This window comes from Cervus elaphus, chromosome X (genome assembly GCF_910594005.1).
Source record: "Cervus elaphus chromosome X, mCerEla1.1, whole genome shotgun sequence".
In the NCBI taxonomy this organism is placed as follows: domain Eukaryota; kingdom Metazoa; phylum Chordata; class Mammalia; order Artiodactyla; family Cervidae; genus Cervus; species Cervus elaphus.
In genome coordinates, this window is record NC_057848.1 from 152,061,892 (window position 1) to 152,087,658 (window position 25,767).

A 25,767-nucleotide genomic window follows, 5' to 3' on the forward strand; every position below is an offset into this window, starting at 1 on the left:
TCTCCCTTCAAATTCCAAAACACAGTAGAATTGAGATATTCTGAATTTTGTCACAGTCACATAGCCTTTAATTCTGTCAACACAGCTTCTATCCATTGCCCATAAAACCCCTGAATATCTGGCATAAGGAAATTAAACACATTATCTAAACTCGAGTATATAAGTCCCTTCCAAGTGCAAAATTGCTCATTCATTATGAGACTGGCTCTTCCATTTCCTTGCTAAGGATGTAGAGGTGTGTCCTACATCCTGAAAATAATAGACCGCGTTTGCATGGCATGGATACAAGCAATAGTTACTGCACAAGTGAATAGGACACAAAACTACCTGAGCTGGTGGATTAGTGTGTTGCAGGGAAGAGGAGCTGGTGGCTGGTTTTTCCTTTCCCTCTAACTCTTTGACAGCCAACAGCACATGAACATTATTTGTTAAACTATTCTGCCCATGCATTTTTTTACTTTGATTCAAAGAAAGGAAAACTGACATTGCTCTCTCTCACATTGATTGGAAGAAATCAATATGATAGTGAAGATTTTGTTGATTCTAGGAGTATGAAGCATCAAAGTAACCTTTATTATGAGGCCTGAACTTGAAATTAAAAAAACTGAAGTATAGTTGATCTATAGTGGGATGTATTTTTATTTGAGGAGTATGTGAGGAATATAGGATATAGTTTTGTTAAGGAGAAAGAGTAATGTCTAAAATAAACTTTTTTTTCAGAATAAAAAAGGAAAAAGAAGAAGATAAAACCTAAATGGATATAGAAAGATGCAAAAGGTTTGTGGAAAAGAAATTTTATGTTGTGAGGTTACAGCTGGCTAAATTGAATAGATTTATACAGAGATTTTTAAAATAAAAAACTAGAGTTTAATTTTCTTTCTGTTAAAATCACAAAATTTCTTAGATTATTGGTCTGTTTTAAATAAAATATTATAAAAGGTTTTTCTTTACCTTTAATGTAACCCGCCTAGGAAACAAGGATTCTCTGTCATGGGAAATGTTTCCTGTATTCCAAATTGTCTTTGTCAGATCTTTGATTAATTAGGAAAACAGAGTCTTTTCAGTTTTAAAAGCTAAGGTTTTTTTTTTTGTTTGTTTGTTTTTGTTTTTTACAGCTACTTAACTTTGTATATTTGCCTTTGAAATCTTTCAGTTGTCACTTTGGTGAATGGATAACTAAGTATTATTTCATAGTGACTTATGCTTCTATTTGATGAACTATTTCTAATCTTTTGACTTTTTTTTTATGCTCTTTTTTTTTTGGGGTTTTGTCATACATTGATATGAATCAGCCATAGAGTTACACGTATTCCCCATCCTGATCCCCCCTCCCACCTCCCTCTCCACCCGATTCCTCTGGGTCTTCCCAGTGCACCAGGCCCGAGCACTTGTCTCATGCATCCCACCTGGGCTGGTGATCTGTTTCACCATAGATAATATACATGCTGTTCTTTCGAAACATCCCACCCTCACCTTCTCCCACAGAGTCCAAAAGTCTGTTCTGTACTTCTGTGTCTCTTTTTCTGTTTTGCATATAGGGTTATCGTTACCATCTTTCTAAATTCCATATATATGTGTTAGTATGCTGTAATGTTCTTTATCTTTCTGGCTTACTTCACTCTGTATAAGGGGCTCCAGTTTCATCCATCTCATTAGAACTGATTCAAATGAATTCTTTTTAACGGCTGAGTAATATTCCATGGTGTATATGTACTACAGCTTCCTTATCCATTCATCTGCTGATGGGCATCTAGGTTGCTTCCATGTCCTGACTATTATAAACAGTGCTGCGATGAACATTGGGGTGCACGTGTCTCTTTCAGATCTGGTTTCCTCAGTGTGTATGCCCAGAAGTGGGATTGCTGGGTCATATGGCAGTTCTATTTCCAGTTTTTTAAGGAATCTCCACACTGTTCTCCATAGCGGCTGTACTAGTTTGCATTCCCACCAACAGTGTAAGAGGGTTCCCTTTTCTCCACACCCTCTCCAGCATTTATTGCTTGTAGACTTTTGGATAGCAGCCATCCTGACTGGCGTGTAATGGTACCTCATTGTGGTTTTGATTTGCATTTCTCTAATAATGAGTGATGTTGAAGATTTGCTCTTTCTTCTTATGAAAGAGAAATCTCAGTTTATTTAGGCTTACTTGATATTAACTTCCATAGGAAACATTGTCAAATAAAAAGTAATGTTTGTCCTTCTTAGATTATATTTACATAGTATGTATTATTAATATGTATTATAGAAATTATATAAAATTCCAAAAAATCTGATATGTCCTGGTATAATGTGATCAGTCAAAATTCTAGTTATTATTTTATAATAATGTATGCATAAAATAATAGTTTGCTTCTCAATTGCATCACTTTTTGGTGGCCTCTCACCAGATCGTAAACCATGCTTGTTTTTAAGTCTTCTGTCAGTCATAGTTATTGTTTTTCTCTTGATTCCTCTCTGAAAGTATTTATAATCAGCTACCAGCAAAAATGCTTCATCTTCAAAGAGATTCTTGGAAAAGACATTAACAAGTACTCTAGAATACAGGTTTCTGATAACTCTAAGATAATAACACTGCACTGGATAGGAATTTCTAAGACTCTACTGGAAAACTGATTGATTCATAAAGCTACTAACCTAAGATGAAGCAAAACAAAAATTAAAAATAGGAGACTGAATGAACTGATTAAGATGATTATAATTTTTATGACTTCATTTGAAATATTGCTGGTTGTTTAATGTTTTGTTTTCTAGATTTAAGACCCTTTTTGCTCCTCTCTTTTAAGCTATTCATAACATGACAGCAATTTGATAAAGTATGCTTTTGTAAACAAAAATTGAAACACTTTTGTCTTTTTCTTTTTACCTAATCCCTCAACAATTCAGAAACTCTTATTAAAATACTCCTATTTTGGGGACTTCCCTGGTGGTCTAGTGGTTAAAGAATCTGCCTTGCAATGCAAGGGATGTGGGTTCAATCTCTGGTCAGGGAACTAAGATCCCACATGCTGCAGAGCTACTCCGGGCACTCTGGAGCCTGTGTACCACAATGAGAGAGCAAATCTGGCCCAATGAAGATCCCACATGCTGCAACTAAGACTCGATGCAGCCAATAAATAAATACTTAAAAAAAACCTCTGATTTTTCTGATTGTCTTTATATAAAGCCAATAAGAATTTGTTCTTGTAGCAGGATGTAATTAGACAAGTCCTTATCTTGGCTTCTTAGCCTAAAGAGACTTTAAAGGCCTAATCTGAAATTCCTTATTACCAGACAATTTTAAAGAACCAAACGTGGCTCAGTAGTAAAGAATCTGCCTGCCACACAGGAGACGCAGGTTCAATCCCTGGGTCAGGAAGGTCCCTGGAGAAGGAAATGGCAACCCACTCTAGTATTTTTGCCTGGGAAATTCCAGGGACAGAGGAGCCTGGCAGGCTGAAGTCCATGGGGTTTCAAAAGAGTTGGACACAACTTAGCAACTAAACAACAACAAAGTTGAGTTTGGAGCCAGTAAAGCCCCTTGGATATTACCAAGGCTTTGACTGAAATATCATATTTGAGAATCTGCATAGAATTACATTTATGTAAATAATCAATCCAAGTTTAATGAGATGACTCTATTTAAAGTTTCCCCCCCCACCATGCAGCATGTGGGATCTTAGTTCCCCAGCCAGGGATCAAACCTGTTCCCCCTGGAAGCACAGAAGTATGGAATCTTAATCACTGGACAGCCAGAGAAGTCCCAAGATGACTTATTTTATAAAGAAATTAGTTTCACTATAAATATCTTTGAAAAAAATGGAATGACTATGGAAAAAATTATTTCAGTAGAAAACTATGGTTATCATAGTATCTCTCCTATCAGGTAAGTATAGAAAAGTATGTTGTGTTCATGATCAGATTCTAGTCCTGTTAATTGTCTTTGAGGTTTTGTTATTTACTTGTAAGCTTCAGGGAAATCATTACTACAGATCACGTAAGGACAGCCTTCATGCTTGTTGCTGTATGGACCACTCAAGAAAGTTCAATGGAATACCTGATGACATCAAACACAGTCTGCAAACCAGGAAAACCGACCAACTGAAACTGCCGTCCTTATTTCACCCCCTAATGATGCTTCAGATTCAAATCTAGAAATGTTCTCAACTGACTGATCCCCAAACAAACTGAATTTATAATTTGCTTGAACTAGTAACCCTTCTTTTTCGTTTATTTCCATAGAAATGCCTCGTATTAAATTGCCTTATTGCTCACATCATATAGAAGCCTAACTTAGGTGGAAGTGTACCTACAGCACCACCTCCTGAGCTAAAATACAAAATACCCTCATGTTCATCCTGTCCTAAGTAATCATGAGGATATATGATTGCTAATACATCATGTTGTGCCTATGTAAAAAAAATTTAGATAGATAGATTGACTCAGAAAGCTAAAGGTTGAAGTTGGTTACAACCCATTTGAATTTAGTTGGTTAAATCTTAGCTCCTGGGAATCTCTGCCCTGGAGAATTTGAAAAATCCTTGGCTGTTATGGGTTTTAAATGCCTTTGGCAGCCTCTCATACACTAAATGATATCCATCAGGATTAGACAACTTGAAGAACTCAGTGATCTGACTTCCCAGGTCTGTGATGATGCAGCTGTTGGTAACAGCAACTACATGACTCTCTGTCCTGATGACTCAACTATTGCAAACAATGAATGTGTGATGCCTCAGCCTGGCTGCATCAACAGTGGTCACTAAGAGCAGTGCTAAACTAGTTGGTCACACTCTTAACTTGCTGAGATAAGGACCAAAAAGGGGGGAACTGCTAAACATAAATACAAAATGGAGACTAGACTTGAGGATTCCCTGAGCAGACAAAACCATAGAAGCCATGGAAATAAAACTGAGTCTAGCTTTTTTCCATGAACATAAGCACAACTTAACTTAGGTTATTTCTTATAAATGCCTCTGGCCATTGTAACAAAACTGAAGTCATCCTCCTAAAAGTGGTATGAAATAATCACTTCTAAGCAGTCACTACCATCTATAACCCCAGTGTAATAACCAGTGATTGTAAATGTTAATAACTTTCTCTTTTTCACTTTCCCATGAGCTTCATATCAGTCTTTGAATTTGGAAGCTCCCAGTTTGAGAACTGTTTTTATATGCACTGCAAAGTCTTACTAAATACTGTTTTATCGATTTGGTGGTTTTAGTTGTGCTATTTTTTTTTTAACATTTATTTATTTGGCTGCACCAGGTCTTAGTTGCAGCATGCAGGATCTTCAATCTTCCTTGTGGCATGTGAACTCTTAATTGCAGCTTGCAGGATCTAGTTCCCTGACTGGGGTTGGAACCTGGTCCCCCTGCATCGCGAGCATGTAGTCTTAGCCACAGGACCACCAGGGAAGTCCCTACATGTGCTATATTTGACAGTATCTATGTATCTATATCTATGTCTTGATCTATACCTATACCTCCTCAGAAATATATATGTATTTCCTTAGGGAATTTCTATGGGAACTGCTAGGGACAGGGTGAGGGAGATGGAGGAGCCTGAACAATACACAGGGAGTGAGTAATTGTGGGTTATAGTAGGAACTGGAGTCAAGGAAGAAATGGCCCCATTGAAGAGCCTTTTTAGGAGTAAAATAGGGATCTCTCCTCTCTCCAGGCATGGTTTTTGCATCTCCACAGATGAGGCCAAACGCAAGCCACATGTGGTGACCTGTGCAATGTGCTAATGAGTTACTTACATAAACAGACCAAAGCAGGCTAACAATCCCATAAAGATCACACATAAAGATAAACTGCTAGAATAACATCACTGTTTCTGAAGATAAAGTCAGCTAATACTAATGGCACCATCCTGTGTTTGTGTGGCCCCATCTCCAAATAGCACAAGATACACATTTATACTGGAAAAAAATGTTGTGTAAATTCAAACAGCATGATTTTTAGTATCTCTAAAATATACAAATCCTCATTGTAAAGGCAGTTTTGAAAGCTTGCCAGCACTCTGAAGCATGGACTTTTGCAGAGATAGTGCAGTATGTTTACAGCTTTGTTCCCTCTATATTATGCCTCTGGTGCAGCTGTAATTGTATCGGAGGTACTTGTTGATTTTCCTTGGGCTGAGGAATGGCAGGGTTGGTGCCTCCACTGGCCTAGTTGAATGGACTGCCTTGGGGTCTGAAGGGAGTCTCTATTTCCCAGCTGGAATGGTAGCAGTTGAGGTGATGTGAAAAAATGATGCAAAGTTGGCATGCAAGAGAATGGAGATAAATAGGATGCAGAGGGAGAAATGAATGGAAGAGAACTGACTTTGTTGGAGAAAGTGGGTGAAATGGGTGGGAGGATGGGCATGACAAGGTGAAAAATGATAGAAGATTAGGTATGGGTAGGAGAGATGCCCATTGCCAAATTTTACCTTTTAAGTTCTATTTTATTGAAAGACATCTTTATTGAAGATGACACTCTGAAATGAAGATTTCCTAGCCTAAAGAGACCCTCTGATCCCATGTCACTGATAGTATGTCATGTTTTACATGTTTGCCATTTTTAAGCTAGAGGATACTGTTAGAGGGAAAAGAGCATTGCTGAAGACATAAACCTTTCAACACTTGGATTTGATGAACAGTAGTAAAAGTGGAGCTCAGGAAAAGTAAGAAAAGTGATAAAAACTACCACTGTTTTGAAATTGCCTAGCCTGGCTTTTACTTCTGTTGGAGCTGCTGCTGCTGTCCAGTTGCTCCGTTGTGTGTGACTCTTTGTGACCCCACGGACTGTAGCCCGCCAGACTCCTCTGTCCATGGGATTTCCCAGGCAAGAATACTGCAGTGGGTGGTCATTTCCTCCTTCAAGGGATCTTCCCAACCCAGGGATCAAACCCGCATCTCCTGCTTGGCAGATGGGTTCTTTACTACTGCGCTACTTGGGAAGCCCAGGTGGAGAATAACAGGAAACAAAAATGTGGGGCAGAACATCTGTTACTTCAGTGATTCTCACCACTATACAACTGTTGCCCATTTCCTGGCCTGGTTTTGTGACCACTTTGCCTTCTATCCCTGCTATCCAAAATCTGGTATGGCATATACCAAATGTACAACCCCCCCCCCCCCCCACACACACACACAGATGTCAGGGTTGCTGAGCTGTTTTAAGAATTTTACACAGGCTGCCAATTGAGAGAATTGTAGACATGTGGATGAATGCTGGACTGGCTGGGTTTTGTAAGTGGGCTAAGCGATGAGATGATTTTTTTGTTCTTTAAATAACATCTGCAGTGAGACATCTATGGGGTTGATTGCTCTGTACTCCTTTTCTAAGGAGAGTTTCATATCCCCATTTGAATGGCTACTTATGAAGATGGCCATATGAGAAGACTGTGATGTGTCCACGGGCCTGGGTGAGCAGGTTCCTGGTGAGTCAGATGGGCCAGTCATGTGACCTTGCCCTGCTCCCACCTGGGTCCACCTCTTTCAGGACTTTTTGTACTTGGGCTACAGATTTTTGGGGTCAGTCTCCAAGCATGTGGATGTGGCTGTGATTATAAAATGTAAAATTCAGGAGCTGCTTTGACCATGTGGAGGACGCCATTATATAGGGAAAAAAGAACAAAGTCTGTGCAAAGAGTAAAGCAAAGATAAGTGATGGAGAAAAAGCATCTTCATGGCATCAAGTCACTGGGTCTAGCTGTTCCAGCCCAAAATGACACTATTTATACACTGAATCGCCGATGGCTCAGTGGTTAAAAAGTCCATTTGCTAATGTAGGAGACTTGGGTTTGATCCCTGGGTCAGGAAGATCCCCTAGAGAAGGAAATGGCAACCCACTCCATTATTCTTGCCTGGGAAATCTCAAGAACAGAGAAGTCTGGTGGGCTGCAGTCCATGGGGTTGCAAAGAGTCAGACACAACTGAACGACTAAACAACAATACACTGATTACAGGCTGATGAGAATGTGTCTGGCTGGAAAGTGACTTGATTGCACAAAATTATAAACTATGCCTACCTATCATTATACCATCTATGTAACCTAAAAAATTCTCTTGCACTTAATTTTTCTCCTTGAACCTACTATTGCCTCAACCAAAAGTTCAAGTAAAAACCAACAAGAAAGTGTAATTCAATAAAATATTTATTGCACCATGTTAGGTATGGTAGAGTACAAAGAAGTATTGTTACCAAACCAAACCTGAGTCTGCTCACCTTACTCCTGGTAAAGCCAATCTACTGATATTGGGTTGTGGTGAAGGAAAGTATAGTGTTTATTGCAAGGTGCCCAAAGTGGTCTTTAAAGGCCATATTGTAGGTGACATTGTAGGTGCCTTATCAGTGTGTGGACATTCTTCTGATTGGTTGGCAGTGAGGTAACGGTGGTATTTTGGGAGTTAACCATCATCAGCCTTCTGGTTCCAACTGATCTGGGGTCTAAGTGCTTGTAATCAACATTCAGGTGGGGGTTTTAGTATCTGCAAAAAACAAATCAATGATATGGCTCAGGATTTTATCTGTTACTCTTGTGCTATATGCTAAGTTGTTTCAGTTGTGTCTGACTCTCTGTGACCCCATGGACAGTAGCCCGGCAGGCTCCTCTGTCCATGGGATTCTCTAGGCAAGAGTACTGGAGTGGGTTGCCATGCCCTCCTCCAGGGGATCTTCCCAACCAAGGGATCGAACCCGCATCTCTTACGTCTCCTGCATTGGCAGGCGGGCTCTTTATCACTAGTACCACCTGGGAAGCCCCAATAGCTCTTGAGGAGTAACTAAAAGTCCTTGACTTTGCTTTATGGCTAAATTATCTTGTCTTGCTTGACTGTTTTCCTTTGCTTCTGTATTTTCTCACTTCTCCAATTAAATTAGCTCCATGGAACTTGGGGCAGAGCTATGAGAAGCTTTTCTACAAATGAGAGGCAGGGGACATGGTCGGGGTGGGGGTAATTGGTCCCTGGTAAGGCCCTATAGGGTCCTGCTCTGTTTCAGTAGAACTGCCACAAAGCAAAACAAAATCATCACTGGAAAGGTATGGACAATATGAACAAAAAGAAAGGCGAGATCCCCGCAGGCCCAAAGGAGAGTGGTATTTCAGGAGTTGACCATCATCTGGATGTGGGACTGATAAAAGCAGGGAAAGTTAGGTGGAGAGGAAAGAGGAAGCCGAAGACCATGGTCCATCTGTAATTCATAAATTGATTTTTTTAAAGCCAGCTTAATTAAAACTAACAAATTTTTAGTAAGCATGGGGTATCAGAAAAAGCATACAATATCGACCCTGCCTTATAGGAAATTACCATCTTCAAGGACAATGCAAGACGTGCATATATTTTGGAAAGATTCCTCTCATTTCCTTCTTTTCTTTCGTCCTTTGACCGCTTTATCACGTTTGAAACGATGCAATTTGCTAACTTGCTTGATGATTATAAGGTAAGCCTCCTAAGGGCAGGGAGTATTGTCTCTTTTGCTGCATCTTCAGAATCTACAGCGTCCTGCACACTGCAAACAGCTGTATAAGATTTTGTTGAATGAATTGGAGAATCACAGCCTAGAGTAACATCGTCTTAACTTTCTGGCCTTGAATCTCTCTGGGCGGGCCAAGATCTCCCACTGTCAAACGCTAGGGGGCAGACCGAGATTAGAAAAGGAACAATTTTTTACCCCGGAGGGCAGCGTTCTCAACCTTTGCTAACGTCAGCATCACCTGGGTCGCCTTTAGACATACTGCACCGGGATGATGATGATGATGTTCAGTCGCCAAGTCGTGTCTAACTCTACCTCTGACTAAATCAGCATCTCCAGAGGGTGGGGCCCTGAGTGGGATAACGGAGACACGCTCCAAGGACGCGGCTGAACCTAGCCTCTGCGTCACACGCCGGTGCCGCCGGGTGCATTTTATCCACAGTAGATGTGATAGGCCAGTGTCGGAGTTAGCAACACTCCCGGCGCTGCTGACTGAGCGGGAACCTGGGGGGGATTCCAGCTTCTCGCCAATGAGTGGGGCTGCAGGCGCAGCGTGGCCCCGCCCCCGGGCAACGAGGCCCCGCCCTTGGACAGCGAGACTCCGCTCCCGGACTGCGTAGCCCCGCCCCCAGCCCCATTCCGCGGCCGTGGTACAAGGGTGTGGTCCGGGTGAGGGCCCGTCCGGCGCCGGAGCGCTCTCTTCGTCTTCGCGCTTTCCATTGCTTCAACTTCTCTCCACCGACCGGTGTGTGGGGCCCGGCTCTGTGGTCACGCGTACAGCGGCGGCCAAGCGTGATGAGGCGAGCGGCGCTGCGGTAGGTAGCCGGGCGCCTGACGGGGCGCGGACCCAGGGGCGCCCCCTCCCTCCCTCGGCGGTGCTAGCGGGCCCGGGCGGAAGGAGCGGGCCGCAGCAGGCGGAACTAATGCCGGGGGCTTATGGGCAGACAATAGGGTTGGGTAGGGAAGGGCACTAACGTACCGTGACCCCGCCGGCCTCGGGCGGGGCACCGCACCCCGCACCTGCGCGTCTCCTGGCCGGAGTTTGATGATAAAAGTGAAGCGACACTTGAAGGGAGGAAGTTGGGCGTTCCCTGACATTCCTTTCTCTTAACTCTTCCGGGGTGTAGTGTGGAGTTAGCCTCTTGTCGGAAGGCTCGAATTTAGAAGTGCACATTACTTTTACCGCCCTCTACGCTTCTTTGCCGAGCATGTTTAAGGTTAAGTGCTTGACAGACTTGGACTCTGACTTGAGTGTGTTGTAATGTGGGTAGAGATTGCAGGGTACCTTCCAGCCTCTCAGGACCTCAGAACTGTGTGACTAGGTCTCCTGGTGCTGATTGAACTTAACCTTTACAGAGCAGCAAGACCCATAAGGCCAGGTGGGGGAGTGGCTTTGATTGGGCCACTTGGACAAGGAGGATGCCTTTTTGTGTAAGTCATCATCCCAGCTTGTCCAGTGATGGTTTAAGACTTTAGACTCCAGGGCATGTCTGGCTCTGTCCCAACCCGCCACACCGGAGCACTCCAGCTATTTCTGAGGTCTTTCTGCTTGGTTGCATCCCAGGGGGCCGACCCTTGTTGGAGCTTCTGAATTCATCCTGCTACAGGTGTACCAGCCCTCCCTGGTGTGGCCCACAGTGGTTCCGAGTGACGGAGATCCCCAGCCGTTCTCTTGGGGGCCCTGAATCTCTCTCATTGTCCCTGTGGACCCTGCTGTCAGTTGAAAAAGGTTCTCTGCATCTCTCTGTCTCTCATTTTCTCATTAACTTTGTTTTACTGCTTGAAGACAGGTTGAAAGTCATTAGGAGAAGAACCACAGTTGCCTTTAGCTTGTATTGACATGATGTGACAGGCCTTGTACAATCGCCAGGGTTTTGTCCATGTGCCTTCTCCCAGAAAGCCTGCCTTGATCTCTCCTCTCCTCCATTCAGAAGTCCTCCTTTTTTGCTGTGAGCTCCTTGTATAGCTGCCATTCCTTTCTTCTGATTCTTGTAGAACCTCAAGCAGGTACTCTGTTACTGTCTAGTGAGAGTACATAAATGAGTACAGACTGTCTGGCATGTTTAGGTTATTTGACTGGTGGGCGGTTTTTGTAGTTTCTTTTTTTCCCCTTACTGGTGGAAGAGTCACCTGTATTTGTTTAGTCTCTAAACTGAGGCATTTTTCCTAAATGGAGGGCCTGTGAGTGTCATTGCCTGGTTGTGTACTGAAAACTCTTCCCAGACACCCATCCTAAGCTTGGAACCCAGAACAGTTAAGACTTCTATTCACACCTGCATGTGACTTTGGTGACTCCCTTCGGTAGCCATGGAGAGGTTGGGTTCCTTAGTTTCCTTTCATTGGGAAGGTTCAATAACGGAGTCCTAGGGCCTGACTCTCCTAGAGGCCTCTTGACAGTTTCTGCTAAAGGCCTAGAGGTTTTGCTGTAGTTAAGACTCCAGAGGGCTTACTGGGGAGTAAACCAGTAACTGAGGTACTGAGATGTTAGGCAGTGGTTGAAGCATTCCACTACCCCCACCCCCCATCCCCGCCTTCTCAGTGTCTGGTAGATAGAGAAGTAGCCTAGGGTTATGAAAAGAGCAGCTTCCCTACATGTGTGGTGTGTGTTGGGGCTGAGGAGGGATCAGAAGAACTTGGCTCTATTCAGTGTGCTAGTTGACTGGCAGGGGAAAAGTCATCTAATTCCTTTGGGCCTTAGTTTTTCCAGGAGGTTGATCTGAATCACAATATTTTAAGTCTAGGGACCCATGGGGGTGTCAAAAGGGAGTGGTCTGTGAACCATCTGAAATAATATATACCATTGTGTGTATCAATAAAATATATCCCCCCACCCCAGCTACTAGGCATGAGGGGCCACAGGTTTCATCAGATTATCAGTAGGGACAACATGAAATTGTAGTGAAAAGTTACAATACACTGAATATTCACAGAATAGAAATTTGTTATATGGTTATGTGATTAGTATAATCAATGATTTTTTAAAAGAGCATTGACATTAGGCTTTCATTGTGCTACAGGGATGTATTTCCACATTTTTTATGGCAGTGTGCAAAGAGCAGGGCTGCAGAACCACAGTTTTCCAAATAATTTGACCCAAGTGTTTCTCTGTATTTATCAACTCCTTTCTTTACTATCTCCATTTGATACTCTATTCAGAGATGGTCCATTATAGTGCCTGGCTTATTCCCAAACTTCTGGTCATTTTTGACTTTTAGGGGAGACTTTGAAGAAGCATGCCTTTCTGGAATAGCTCATATTTTTTGAGGACTTGTCAGTGTACTAGGCATGTCCCTCACAGGTTAATGTGTGTTAACTTCTCTGTTTTACATATGAGGAGACTGAAGCTCAGAGAGGTTAGGTAACTTGCTCAAGGTCACTCAGCTAACAAGCAGCATGGTCAGGCTCTTAACCTCGTGTACTACACCGCTCTTCACTCAGGCAGAATGAGATGGTTTTCCTCAGTCTGCAGAAAATGCTGCTTTTTAAGGAACAAGAAAGAATGCTTGTATAAATGTGCATTCACCCAAATATGTGAGATGAGTTGTATAGCTCCTGTTAGTTTGTGATTAGTATTTGAAGTATTTACCCACTCAGAGTCAGATCTCATTTCTTATATTGTGATCATCTACTGCATCTATTATTATTCCCAGTTAATGTATTGAGGGCATGATTTTTTGCTCTTCCAGCTAATAGTGGCAATGGAAGATTTTTAGCTTTTTCCAGTGTGCTTTTTAAAACCCAATATATTCAGTTGCAGAATAGTAGTTTCTGAGATGGCAGAACGAAGGACCACATGCTCTATTTCCTTCAGTGAGGGGTTTGAACCTACAGAGAATACAGAAAGTGAAATAGTGAAAAAGTTCAGCTCATGTTCTGAGAAAATGCAAATTAGAAGGTCAAGAATAAGAAGATTGTGATATTAATCCACATATAAAAATACAGAAATGGAAAATTTATTGGGAAAAGATAAACCAAAACTGTGTAAGATAGAGTCTTGTTAGCTGTGTGATTGGAGAATAAACACAAAACCAAAAGCTGAACCCTTTAGGAAGCATTCTGGTCTTAGTGGATGAGCGGGGAGCATATCAGAGACAGTGTGATGTCTGGCTGGCTAAGGAGTTAGTTTAGCCACTGAGCATGTGCTCCTTTCTGTATTCTTTGCAGTTAGAGTAGTTGACTTGGTGAAAGGACCAGGATTTGTTCTAGTAGCACATGGCTGAAAACTACATGGAGATTTTACCAGATATTTTTAGTTAGAGACCCTTTGTGAATGCTGTAATTCAGAAGAGAAATCTATAGTAGATTTGGACTCTAAAGAAAATAAGTTAGTTATTACTGAACCTGGCGTTAGGTAGTAAGAATTTACTAGTCACTTGAGCTGGAATGAATAACAATATCTGGGGTTTTGACATTTTCAATGCCTTGCCTTAGTCCACTGGGCTCTCAACAGATCAGTCTGTCAGTCCCTGATACTATATGTGTGTTATCCCTGATAGCAGAGTGTGTGGTTAGGAGTCAAAACTTATGTACTAGCCAAAATCAAGTTAAACAGCTTGTTTTGGGGGAACAGGTTAACCATATTTGGGTGAATACCTTGGATTTTAGGAAATTTCTGCCTAAGTACAATAAGTACTCTCTTTGAGTAACCCTGGAAAGGGTTAATTCTGTTTTCAAAGTTGATTGACTTTTAATTGGGTTTAGTTTATTTATTGAGGAAGTATGGTATGACAATAACCAAATAAATATTCTTTGTTTACTCAGCTGTTTACCAAATAGATTCTGGGCTCCTGAAGCTAATAAGTTAGAACCCTGAAACCTGGTCGATATCTTTTATTTATTTATTTTGTAGATTGTTAACCTAATTTACTCTTATTGGAGAGATGGTTTATGGTGTAGCCTCATAAGCAAATATACATACACTTGAGAAACAAGTGCAGACACTGTAAAGACAGTATTTACTAAGAGTGTGCAATGGCAAAGTGCTCCTGAGGAGGCACAGATCTTTGGGATTGTGAGTAAAGAAGCCATGGAACCTTCTCTAAGTGTGTTTCTTCTTGTTTTATAGGCTTTGTACCCTGAGCAAGGGGCTGCTTGCTCCCAGCAGAGGACTGACTCAAGAACCTCAGAACCTGGAGAATGTCTTCCACATCAGTGAAGGCAAGCATGTGTACTTACCCTTTAGGCCCATATAGGGAAAAAAAAAAACCCCTGTTTTATTTGAGAGGCATGTAGATAGACAGTTAGGGCAAATGAGGCACAGTAAAGGTTGCTTTTTCATAAGCTTATCATTTATAAAATGACCAAGATAGCTTTGGATAGAAATCACATTCAGAACTTGACCTTTGGTTCCTGCAAGCCTTAGGGACTGAGCTTTTAGTTAAATGATTTTTACGTCCTCTGTGTAGGTACTGAAGGGGAAGGCATGGAAAAAAAGATGTAATTCATGAGCAGGAGATAGGCCCTTCAGTTGTACCAACTAAAGACTCCTAGCCTGTAGTTTTGTTAGAGATATCCTATTAATCTATGGTTAATCGAAGTTTTTTCAGTTACTAATACGATATGGAAACTATGGATATCTGTGTCATTGTAGGAATATTCATTATAATGAAAATTATGGCTTCTTTAAAGGATCCAAATATATATATGTATATTTTATGTATATTTAAAATTTTGTGTGTATATATATATGTATATATATACACACACATATATATATATTTAAAATTTACTTTGTTTTCTTGGCCCTCAGCACCTGCCTCTCTTTTTAAACTCATTATAAACTAATAATAATAGTTTTTATCACTGAGCATCAGTAATCTGTGTACTATTTGGGATACTTTCTGTCCATTCTTTTATTTAAAGGACTTGAGAGGAAAAAAAAGTCAGAAATAAGACTAATTTACTGATGGATATTTTTGGCACAGTACTCTATGGTTTTATTGTAATTAGAGTTTGGACCTAATTTATGGTATATAACAGTTGGGTTTTTTTGGCCACACTGTGTGGCTTGCAGGATCTTAGTCCCTGATCAGAGGTTGAACTCAGGCCCCAGCAATGAAAGTACAAAGTTCTAACCACTGGATCACCAAGGAATTTGCTATGACAGTTGTTTGATAGAAAAATCAACCACTTTTTCATGAAAAGTAAAATGCATGTTCGTCTAAGCATATTTGGTTTTGATCGCTTAGTTTTTGAAGGAACAAGGATTGCTGTATGTAATTTTCTATAACAAGAATGTATATTTTAAAATGCTAGATAACAATGCATTAACTCAAAACATTATTTAAAATCCTATAGATTTATTTTTTAATGTTGACTAACTACTGTTTAATCTATTTCCCCTTTATCCATATAGCATGTTCACCTATACATGTGAATCACGGTGTGTGTGTGGTAATTGGTATCAGCTCTTTTTTTAAGTGCTTAAATTTTTTTTGCAGTAATTCTTGCAGTTTGGGGCAATGGGCATCAACTAAACTTAAATTGCTTTCTTTGCCTTTCCTTTTTTGCTTCATTTTCCTTGCCTCAAATTTTCTAACATTTAGGGTAATGTAAATAAATGTATGAGAAATCAATTAGAGTGAGACTCAAATTTTGATATTAGTCCCACTGCCTATAAGAAGATAGGCTGGGATTCTGTTCATAATGTCTTCATCATAAAGGGACTCCTACTGACGCTGATACATGGCCTCATCTCATGAATAATCAGAGTTACCCTTTTCTGCTTATTTATAAGGAAAAAAGTTTGGGTTTTTCCGTTGCATCTTATGGAAAACCCGATCTTTTTGGCCAGCCCAATAAGTCCCAGTGATTGACACAGGATATTCTTTTCTGCACTAAGGAAGGAGAAGGAAATGGCAACCCACTCCAGTATTCTTGCCTAGAGAATCCTGTGGACAGAGGAGCCTGGTGGGCTGCTGTCCATAGGGTTGCACAGAGTCGGACACGACTGAAGTGACTTAGCAGCAGCAGCAGCACTAAGGAAACAGTAATTGTTTCAAGTTCTGGGGACTCAGAGGCCTGATCCCTTCCCTGAGCTGTTTGTTTATGGCATTAAATGGAAATTCATGGCTCTTTGAAGATTTTGAATGCATGACTCACTTTTTGAAGTTCTGGAGCTCATTGCTGTAATCCAGTTCTCACATTCTTAGTTTCATGGAATGACCTCTTTGTTTTTATTTCAGTTCGAGATAAGTTGCGGGAGATAGTAGGAGCATCCACAAACTGGAGGTATGCACTCTGTGTTCATTCTTTCTTCTATCTATGGAGTGGTATGCCAGGCTTATTTAGGCTCAGTTGATGCTCCCATTGTAGGAATGGGGGAAACCCATTGTTAAGAAATGGATTGAGAGGTTTTTTCACTTGGGGGAGAAGATCAACATTCCAGCAATACTCATCAGTTGATGCTTTGTTGTCATAAAATCATGTAATTTACATGTACTCTACATTTTTCAAAGTGCATTCAGGTATATTACCTCACTGATTGTCAGTGAAACTTAGAACATGCTTATGACATATGTTTCTGTTCCTTTTTGCGTATGATGAGACTGAAACTCAGACATTGAACGATTGAGTACTGGGGTTTGGAACTTGACCCCAAGTTTCCTGGTTCATCTGTTTAATGAAGCATGACTCCTTTATTGCTTCTTATGAGTTCACAATTAACCAGATCTCCCATACAATCTTTATCTCTCAGTATTTCCTTGTTGTAAAATAGGGTAGTATCCCTCTTGGTGCACAGAATTTTGAGGCTAAAATGAGATAAAGAGAAAGCACAGTAATAATAATCTATTGTTGGTATAAAAATTACCTAATGACTTCTTTTTATCTCACTGTATGAAAAATTTCAATTTACTGAAATGTGGGAAAAATGAATACCTTTTGTTCCCACCATCTGAATTGGGAACTTAGGAACATTTTTCCAAATTTGCCAATTTACATATACTGGATATATAGGTTCACGACACTTCATGTTCCAGTACATCTCTAATAAATAAATATGCTTTCCTGTGTAACAAAATAAGCAGTTGTAAATCTCCAGTAAGTAAGATGTTCTCTCATGTGGTGAAATTGACAGTAATTCCCTAATAGTATATTATTCATCCATATTCAGCATTCCTCCATTGTTCCCCACGTATTTTTTATAACTTTTAATAAAAATCAAGATCCATTAAACGATTGTATGCTTATGACGCTCTTGTCTCCCCTAATGTAGAATAATAATTACCCTTGCCCCCTTGCCTCCTTTTTTATCCCTATGAGTTTAACTTTAAAGAGGCCAAGCCATTTGTCTTGTTGAATGTTCCATATTCTGGACTTACCTGGTTCCATTTGTAGGCTCCACCTCTCTGGCAGTTATACTTCATAAGTAAGCTTAGAAAGACAGCTTAATGAGTGATACTGTGAACATTTTAGTTCCCTATCCCCTTGTGTGTCTCTTCTCTTCCACCTTAATCGTCTCTTCTTTTTCTTCCCTTTCTGTCTTCTTTTCATATTATCTTCCTCTTTACCTTTTGGTCTGCCTTCCAAACCTCTTTTGGATATACTCCATTTTTCCTCCTCTGTCTCTCTTTCCTGAAATTGAAGGCAGAGAGAGAGAGAGAGCTGGGGCACAGAAAAAACGAGACTTGTCCAGGTGAGAAATGGGAATATGGAGTTCAGTGGCCATGTTGTTCTTTAGTGCATTTACATATATATTTATATATATATTTTTATTATGTCCATTTCTGTATTTTTAGTTTGATTTCCAAGATTCTGTTCTTTGAATACACTTTTTGATGAGGGTGAATGTATCGTTCATTTGGATATATCTGTATCACTTACAAGTGTATTTTTCTTATCTACTAGGCTGAGAAATTATAAAAGAAATTTTTAATTTCACCAAGTGGCAGGTGGGAAGGGAGGGAAGGAAAAGGAGATGAGGTAGGTCCAGACCTGCCCTTTCCTCCTTTCATGGTGTCTGACTGGCCTGTATAGCACTGAAGTTGTGGGAGAGCAGGTTCCTGTGTTTCATGAAGCTTGTATCCTTTCTTCTCAGAGACCATGTGAAAGCAATGGAGGAAAGAAAACTACTTCATAGTTTCCTGGCTAAGTCACAAAAAGGACTGCCTCCTAGGACCATGAAAGACAGTTACATTGAAGTTCTCTTGCCTTTGGGCAGTCAGCCTGAATTACGAGAGAAATATTTGACTGTTCAAAACACCGTAAGGTAACACAGCACTATTTTTGCTTGTGCCATTTGTTTTTATTTTATTTCCTTTCTTTGTTATAATTTTGAGATCTGTTCACTTATTTAAAATGTGTCATTATCTGTTTTTTAATATATTCAGAGAATTGTACAACCATCACCATAATAAATTTTAGTAGATAATTATCACCCCATGATGTGTTATTTTTTTTACAGGGTGATCATCATGATTTTCATTTCATCACAGTTTTCTTTATTTCACAGGTTTGGTAGGATTCTTGAGGATCTTGACAGCCTAGGAGGTACTGATATTTTAATATTTTTGAATAGGGACTTACATCAATACATTGATGCCTCTGGCTGGAAAAGGTCTTTTTATTCTTTAACTTGCACAGATGAAGATATTCTAAAAGAGCAGGAAAAGAATGGCATCTGCTAATTCTGAATTGTCGTAATTATTTAGTTAAATTTACTGAAAAGTGACAGAGTACAAGGAGTTGTTCTTCCCTGAATCATGTGAGAGTATGTTGATGACACGATGCACATCACCCCCAAACATTTTCACATGTGTTTCCTACAAACAAGGACATTCTCCTTCATCACTACAAGATAACCCTCAAAATCAAGAAATTAACACTGACATTTAGACAGTCTAATCCTCAGACCCCATTCAACTTTGGCCAGAGTTCCTTTATAGCAGGAGGATCCACTTCTGAATCACGTGTTGCATTTAGTTGTTGTGTCACAGATAGTTCGTCAGGTTTTCCCTGAATTTCATGACCTTGATACTCTTGAAGGTTATACGCCAGTTCTTTTGTGGAATTTCTTTTAATTTGGTTTTGTTTGATGCTTCCCCAAGATTAGATTTGGGACATGCATCTTTGACTGGAGTGACACAGAAGGGATGCTGTGTTTCTGTTGCATCTTAGCAGATAGTGCATAATTCTAATTTGTCCTATTCCTGAGATGTTATCTTTGATTCCTTGGTGAAGGTGGTGTCTGCCAGGTTTCTTTGCTGTAAAGTTACTGTTTTCCCCTTTTTAATTAATAAGTACCTTGTTGGGACTTGTGAAAATCCCATTCCTCATCAGACTTTTATCAATTATTTTAAACTCAGTAGGGACTCAGGGATTCCTATGTTGCTGAATGGATTAGAATGTATTTCTGTCATCTGTTTTGATGTTCAGATTGTCCCAGGACTGTTTCTGTCCCTTCATGCTGACTTCTGTGGGTTTTTTTGTGTTTGTTTTTTCTTTCTTGGATGTGTCCCCATCATTCTCTGAGCACTTCATCACTTTTTGGCACAAGATCTTCTAGGCTCATTTCTACTTTTTGTGCTCCAGTCCTGGAATCAGCCAAATCTCTGAGGAGCCCTGGATCTTTTCAGTGGAGAAATCAAGATCTGAGTGCTAGAGTGGTCATTGTTGCTGGGGTATCACTATTCCAATGCTCTTTTAGTATCTGAGCTGGGGAATATATGCACATACATGTTCATTTACATTTATACCTGCCTGCCAATCTATCTCTTTCCTTCTTTCCATCTGCCTATATCTCTGTTTGTCTGTCTGTTGGAACCCTGGATTCATACCGATAGTCCCAATTCTAATCTAGCCACAGGTTCATTCTTTATTTCTCCCTTTTCACATTTGTAATTCCCTTCTCCAGCTGGCTCCATTATCCAGAATATAGTTACTTATTTGATCAGTTCCCCGGTATGTATCCAGTTTCATATCACTGCTGCCTCAAAATCCTCATGGACGCTCCCCTCACCTCGCCGGGGTGCGGCTCTGTACCAGGTCACCCTCTGCAGGTCACCCTCCTCCCTGTGCTCGGGCTGTAGCATGGTGCGCCATGGCTCTCGTTTCCTCACTGCATGTCCTCCTGACCCCACTTGGGCTTCTGCACTCGATTTGGGGCCTTTGGACTGAACTGTTGGGAAAGCATTTAAAGAAAGACTCTGTTAATCTTTAAAATAGAGACATAAATCCATTGTTGGGCTTACACCTAGCTACGTTTTCTTGAAATTAATAAACTTGCTTAAAAATTCATGAGTTAGTTAATGTTAGTCGCTCAGTTGTGTCCGACTCTATGCGACACTGTGGACAGTAGCCCACCAGGCTCCTCTGTCCATGGAATTCTCTAGGCAAGAATACTGGAGTGGGTTGCCATTTCCTTCTCCAGGGGATCTTCTGGACCCAGGAATCAAACCCATGTCTCCTCTGTCTCCTGCATTGTAGGCGAGTTCTTTACCACTAGTACCACCTGGGAAGCCCTAAAATTTCTTACTGGCTCTTAAAAAAAGATCTCTCTCTCTCACACACACTCTCACTTGACTTTGGTTTACTTCAGTTCAGTTCAGTCGCTCAGTTGTGTCCAACTCTTTGCAACCCCATGAATCGTAGCACGCCAGGCCTCCCTGTCCATCACAAACTCCCGGAGTTTACTCAAACTCTGCCCATCGAGTCAGTGATGCCATCCAGCCATTTCATCCTCTGTTGCCCCCTTCTCCTCCTGCCCCCAATCCCTCCCAGCATCAGGGTCTTTTCCAATGAGTCAACTCTTCGCATGAGGTGGCCAAAATATTGGAGTTTCAGCTTCAGTATCAGTCCTTCCAGTGAACACCCAGGACTGATCTCCTTTAGGATGGACTGGTTGGTTTACTTAGGTGTCCCTAAATAAATGGACTTCCCTGGTAGCTCAGACGATGAAGAATCTGCCTGCAATGCCTGCCAGTGAAGGACACACCAGTTTGATACCTGGGTTGGGAAGATCCCCTGGAGAAGGGAATGGCTACCCACTCCAGTATTCTTGCCTGGAGAATTCCATGGACAGAAGAATCTGGTGGGCTACAGTCTAGGGGGTCACAAAGAGTTGGACATGACTGAGTGACTAACACTTAGCTTAAATACACAAACTCCCCTACCACTGTTCTGTTTTTCTTCATCACCTCATGTAGATGGCTAGTCCCTTTTACTTGTTCATTTGATACTGTTCCATCCCTTTCTTCAAGAAACCCGCCTTTTGTCACATACACTTTCTCCCTCGTATCTCAAGCCTTTGCTCAATTTCACTTTTCCCTCAGTTTCTAAACATATTCAAGGCTCTTGAGTCTTACAATGAAAAACAGGTAAAATCCCCTTCCCTTATAGCACTCTCCAGTTTTCTTTCCCTCTCACTTGAGAGCTAACTTTGTGTTCTGGCTTCTGCTCCTCTATGTCATTGAGCTGATCATGCCAAACAGTCTGTTGCTGCCTTACTGCGTGATCTCACAGGTGCTTCTCGGCATACATGACCCCTTTGCAGCTCCTGACAATGTCAAACTCACCTGTGGGCGTTGGTGATATTTCCTCCCACCTCTCAGGCTGCTACTTCCCAGTCTCCTTTGTAGCTTCCTCTTTCTCTGTTGATCCTTTAAATGTTGCTGATCTCCAGGGTGTTGTCTTCTGCCCCTTTTTGTTGTTGATAGATGCACTTTTTCTATAAATCTCGAATCCCATTGCTTCAGTTGTTCTCAGTATTGTTGTTGAATTGTGCAGTGTTCGACCTCATGGATACCAGACTTCCCTGTCCCTCACCATTTCCCGGAGTTTGCTTAAACTCATGTCCATTGAGTCAGTGATACCATCCAACCATCTCATCCTCTGTCGTCCCCTTCTCCTCCTATATTAGCTATATTTATTTCATTAAAATGTACTTAAATAAAAACCAGTATAAAGAGGCAAAAACATGAGAACAGGAAAAATTCACCATGAAAATACAAAAATTCCAAACCTGCTTGCACCTAGTAATAGTCTTAGTTCAAAATGGATTGCTAAATTTGACTACTTTAAATTGAAAAACTCCCATATGACCAAAGACACTATTAACAACAACAAAAACCCTAGCATGTGTCTGCAAGAAAAAGTAACAAAAAAGATGAAGAAAATAATAAACTATATAAAAGGGTTACTACAAATGAATAAGGAAAAGATAACGAAGCCAATCAAAAATGGGGGCTTCCCTGGTGGCTCAGTGATAAGGAATCCACCTGCCAATGCAGGGGACACAGGTTCAATCCCTGGTCGGGGAAGCTCCCACATCCCACAGAGCAACTAAGCCCGTGCACCACAACTTCTGAGCCCACGTGCCACAATGACTGAAGCCCACTCGCTTGGAGCCTGTGCTCCACAACAAGAGAAGCTCTGTCGTCCTCTTCTCCTTCCGCCTTCAATCTTTCCCAGCATCGGGGTCTCTTTGTATCAGGTGGCCAAAGTATTGGAGCTTCAGTATCAGTCCTCCCAATGAATATTCAGGGTTTATTTCCTTTAGGATTGACTGGTTTGATCTTCTTGCTGTCCAAGGGACTCTCAAGAGTCTTCTCCAACACCATGGTTCAAAAGCATCAATTCTAGTGTGGGAGCTTCATAAGGAACATTTCCTGGCCTGCCCTTGTGAGTTGCAGACCAGTTTGTCCTCCTGCCTTTTGGCCGTCTTCATTTGGATCTGCCATGGACTTCCTGAATTCAGTGTGTTGAAAATAGTCCACTCTGCTCTTCCTGTGTATATCCTTTTTCTCAGTGAATGGTACATCATCTTCACTCATGCAAGTTAGATACCTGAGTTAATTAAAGACTTGTCAAACCTGCCTTCTTCTTAGCTCTTGGATCTTTTCTCTTGTCTTCATTTCTACTAATGTGCCGTAGGCCAGACACTTACAGTTTCCTTTCTGGGTACCATAAAGGTTTGTAAATGGAGTTTCTTGCCTTTCGCTCCTCATCCCCCTCCTAGTACATCCTTTAGCAGGTGCATGGATGGAAGAGTTTATTGTTACTCAACAGATACTGAGCACAGACCCGGTCCTAAGGGTTGATGATACAAATTTGAATGAATCATAGGGTAGGCAGGGATGCTATTGAAGAAGTACACTACAATTTTAAATGAGTTGATATTTGTAAGGTATATTGAGTCATGCTTGGCACCTGTACATACTTGTTAAAATATGGGAAGTACACAGATCACCACGGGGTAGTGTAGGAGCCGAGGGTATTATGGGGAAGGAGGGAGAGCTCTAAGCCAAATAATAGCTTCATGATTCTGGAAGAGTCAAGAGGAAAACAGGTAGGTGACTCCTTGTCATTTATTTCTCTTTTTTGAAGAAGTTTGGTGTTTTCAGACTTGTGTGTTGGGGGTCTTTTTCTGACTTAGGCACTATACCTCGGTTGAGTGATGATAAGCCACCTGGTAGACCTGGGCTTTGGGCTTCAGTTTCCTCATCAGAGCTAAAATTCAACAGACAGATTAGAGGATTTCTAGATGTCATTAATGTATCAAAATCTTTGGTTCTAGGATATGACCAGTAGTGGGATATGGGGATTTGGGTCTTCAAAACCAGATAAGACTGTTTATGAATTTCAAGGAGTGAATTGTGAACATTAAAAAATAATTTTGCTTTTTCCTTTATTTGTTTCTCTTCTCTTTTCCTACAGTTCTTATTTGCTACATGCACAACAAAATTCATTCAGCTAAGATGTCTCCTTTATCAATAGTTACAGCCCTGGTGGACAAGATTGGTAAGTGATAGTATTTTCTTGACATACTTAGAATTTTTAGTAATTATGAAATATTGATATTAGAGGAAATAGTTTCCTTTTATGGAGGAATTTTTTAATGTATATATGTATATGCATATGAAAATGTCAGCTATGTACCAACATGTTTTTTATAATTATCTTCGAGTGGAAGGATTTTGCATGATTCTGGTTTCACTTTTTATATTCTTTGCATTGCCTTATTTTTCAGAAAGACATACACATGTCTTCAGTATGTCAAAAAGGAATCATATTTTTAGTTTTCAAGACAGAAAAGGAATATAATGGAATTTATGAAAATTTCAAATGAAATATGTCCATTTGCAGTACAGAAAAGTTGGAGTATGGTTTGTGCTCAGGTTGATTTTCTGTTTTGTAGATATGTGTAAGAAGAGTTTGAGCCCAGAACAGGACATCAAGTTCAGCGGTCATGTTAGTTGGGTTGGGAAGACGTCCATGGAAGTGAAGATGCATATGTTCCAGGTGTGTCTGTGCCCAAAGTCTGCCCCCTTTTTCTAATACAGCCAGCTAGCCTCAGTGAAAGAAAAGCTTACTTACCTGTCTATCCATAGACAGGTATATAGTTTTATAAGTTTTCCACTTATAGAAGAGCAATTCAAGTTCACTTCAAACAGATGGTGTATTAGTATCCTCCTGAACAAAGACTGACAGATTATTTGGTGTTTATGCTTAGTGTTTATTATTTTCAAATCATATATGGCTCCATGTTAAGGTACTTGTTTCTGGTTTTACCCCAGAGAATTTCACAACAGTCTGAGTTCTGTTAAACATAAATAGAATTGATCACTGTTAGTTTCTTAGGGCTGCTGTAGCAAAGTACCATGAACCAGATGGCTTAAAACAACAGAAATTAATTGGTGTATAATTGCAAGGCTAGAAATCCAAAATTAAGGTCTCAGCAGGACCATGCTCCCTCTAAAACCTGTATAGGAGAAGCCTTCTTTGCTTCTTTCTAGCTTCTAGTGGTTTGCTGGCTTTTTGGCATTCCTTGGCTTGTAACACTCATTGTCTTCCTTCTTCATTACATATCACTTTCCTCTTGTGTTTCTATGTCTCTTCTATTCTTATAAGGGCATCAATAATACTGGATTAAGGGCCCATCTACTCCAGTGTGACTTCATCTTACCTGATTATATCTGCAACAACCCTATGTCTAAATATAGTCACCTTCACCTGTACTGAGGGTTAGGACATCAACATATCTTATTGGGGGACACAGTTCAACCCATAACAGTCACTTAGATTACTGTAGCATCTAGGAACAGCCTCTCTTATGAGCACAAGTCAGAACAGCTATTATAAGGTAATGAAGAAGGACTTCATTGGTGGCCTAGTGGCTGAGACTCTGTGCTCCTGATGCAGGGGCCGGCCCAGGTTTAGTCCCTTGTCAGGGGACTAGATCCTACATGCTGTAACCAAGAGTTTGAATGCTGCTAAGACTCGGCACAGCCAAATAAATTAATAAATGTTTTTTTAAAAAAGAGATGAAGGAATTTGTCAAGAAAAAATACCTCGAAGATAATAGTACAGAAATCAAATAATTCAGAATATA

General features: G+C 40.7%; 1 protein-coding gene and 1 long non-coding RNA gene across 3 annotated transcripts in view; both read left to right on the forward strand.

Annotated features, from left to right (window-relative positions):
• LOC122689227 overlaps positions 1-1,289 on the forward strand; it is a 32,488-nt gene extending 31,199 nt beyond the window's left edge. For both annotated transcript variants that reach the window (XR_006339752.1, XR_006339753.1), the window contains exon 4: positions 721-1,289. This is a non-coding gene — a long non-coding RNA (uncharacterized LOC122689227). The remainder of the gene's footprint in view (positions 1-720) is intronic.
• Positions 1,290-10,063: 8,774 nt separating this feature from the next.
• Positions 10,064-25,767, forward strand: part of ACOT9 (acyl-CoA thioesterase 9) — a 30,288-nt gene continuing 14,584 nt past the window's right edge. The window contains exons 1-7 of the mRNA XM_043895462.1: positions 10,064-10,255; positions 14,506-14,597; positions 16,625-16,670; positions 18,478-18,648; positions 18,892-18,929; positions 24,093-24,176; positions 24,574-24,677. Coding sequence (XP_043751397.1) covers positions 10,236-10,255; positions 14,506-14,597; positions 16,625-16,670; positions 18,478-18,648; positions 18,892-18,929; positions 24,093-24,176; positions 24,574-24,677 — 555 coding nt within the window. The 5' untranslated portion in view covers positions 10,064-10,235. The remainder of the gene's footprint in view (positions 10,256-14,505; positions 14,598-16,624; positions 16,671-18,477; positions 18,649-18,891; positions 18,930-24,092; positions 24,177-24,573; positions 24,678-25,767) is intronic.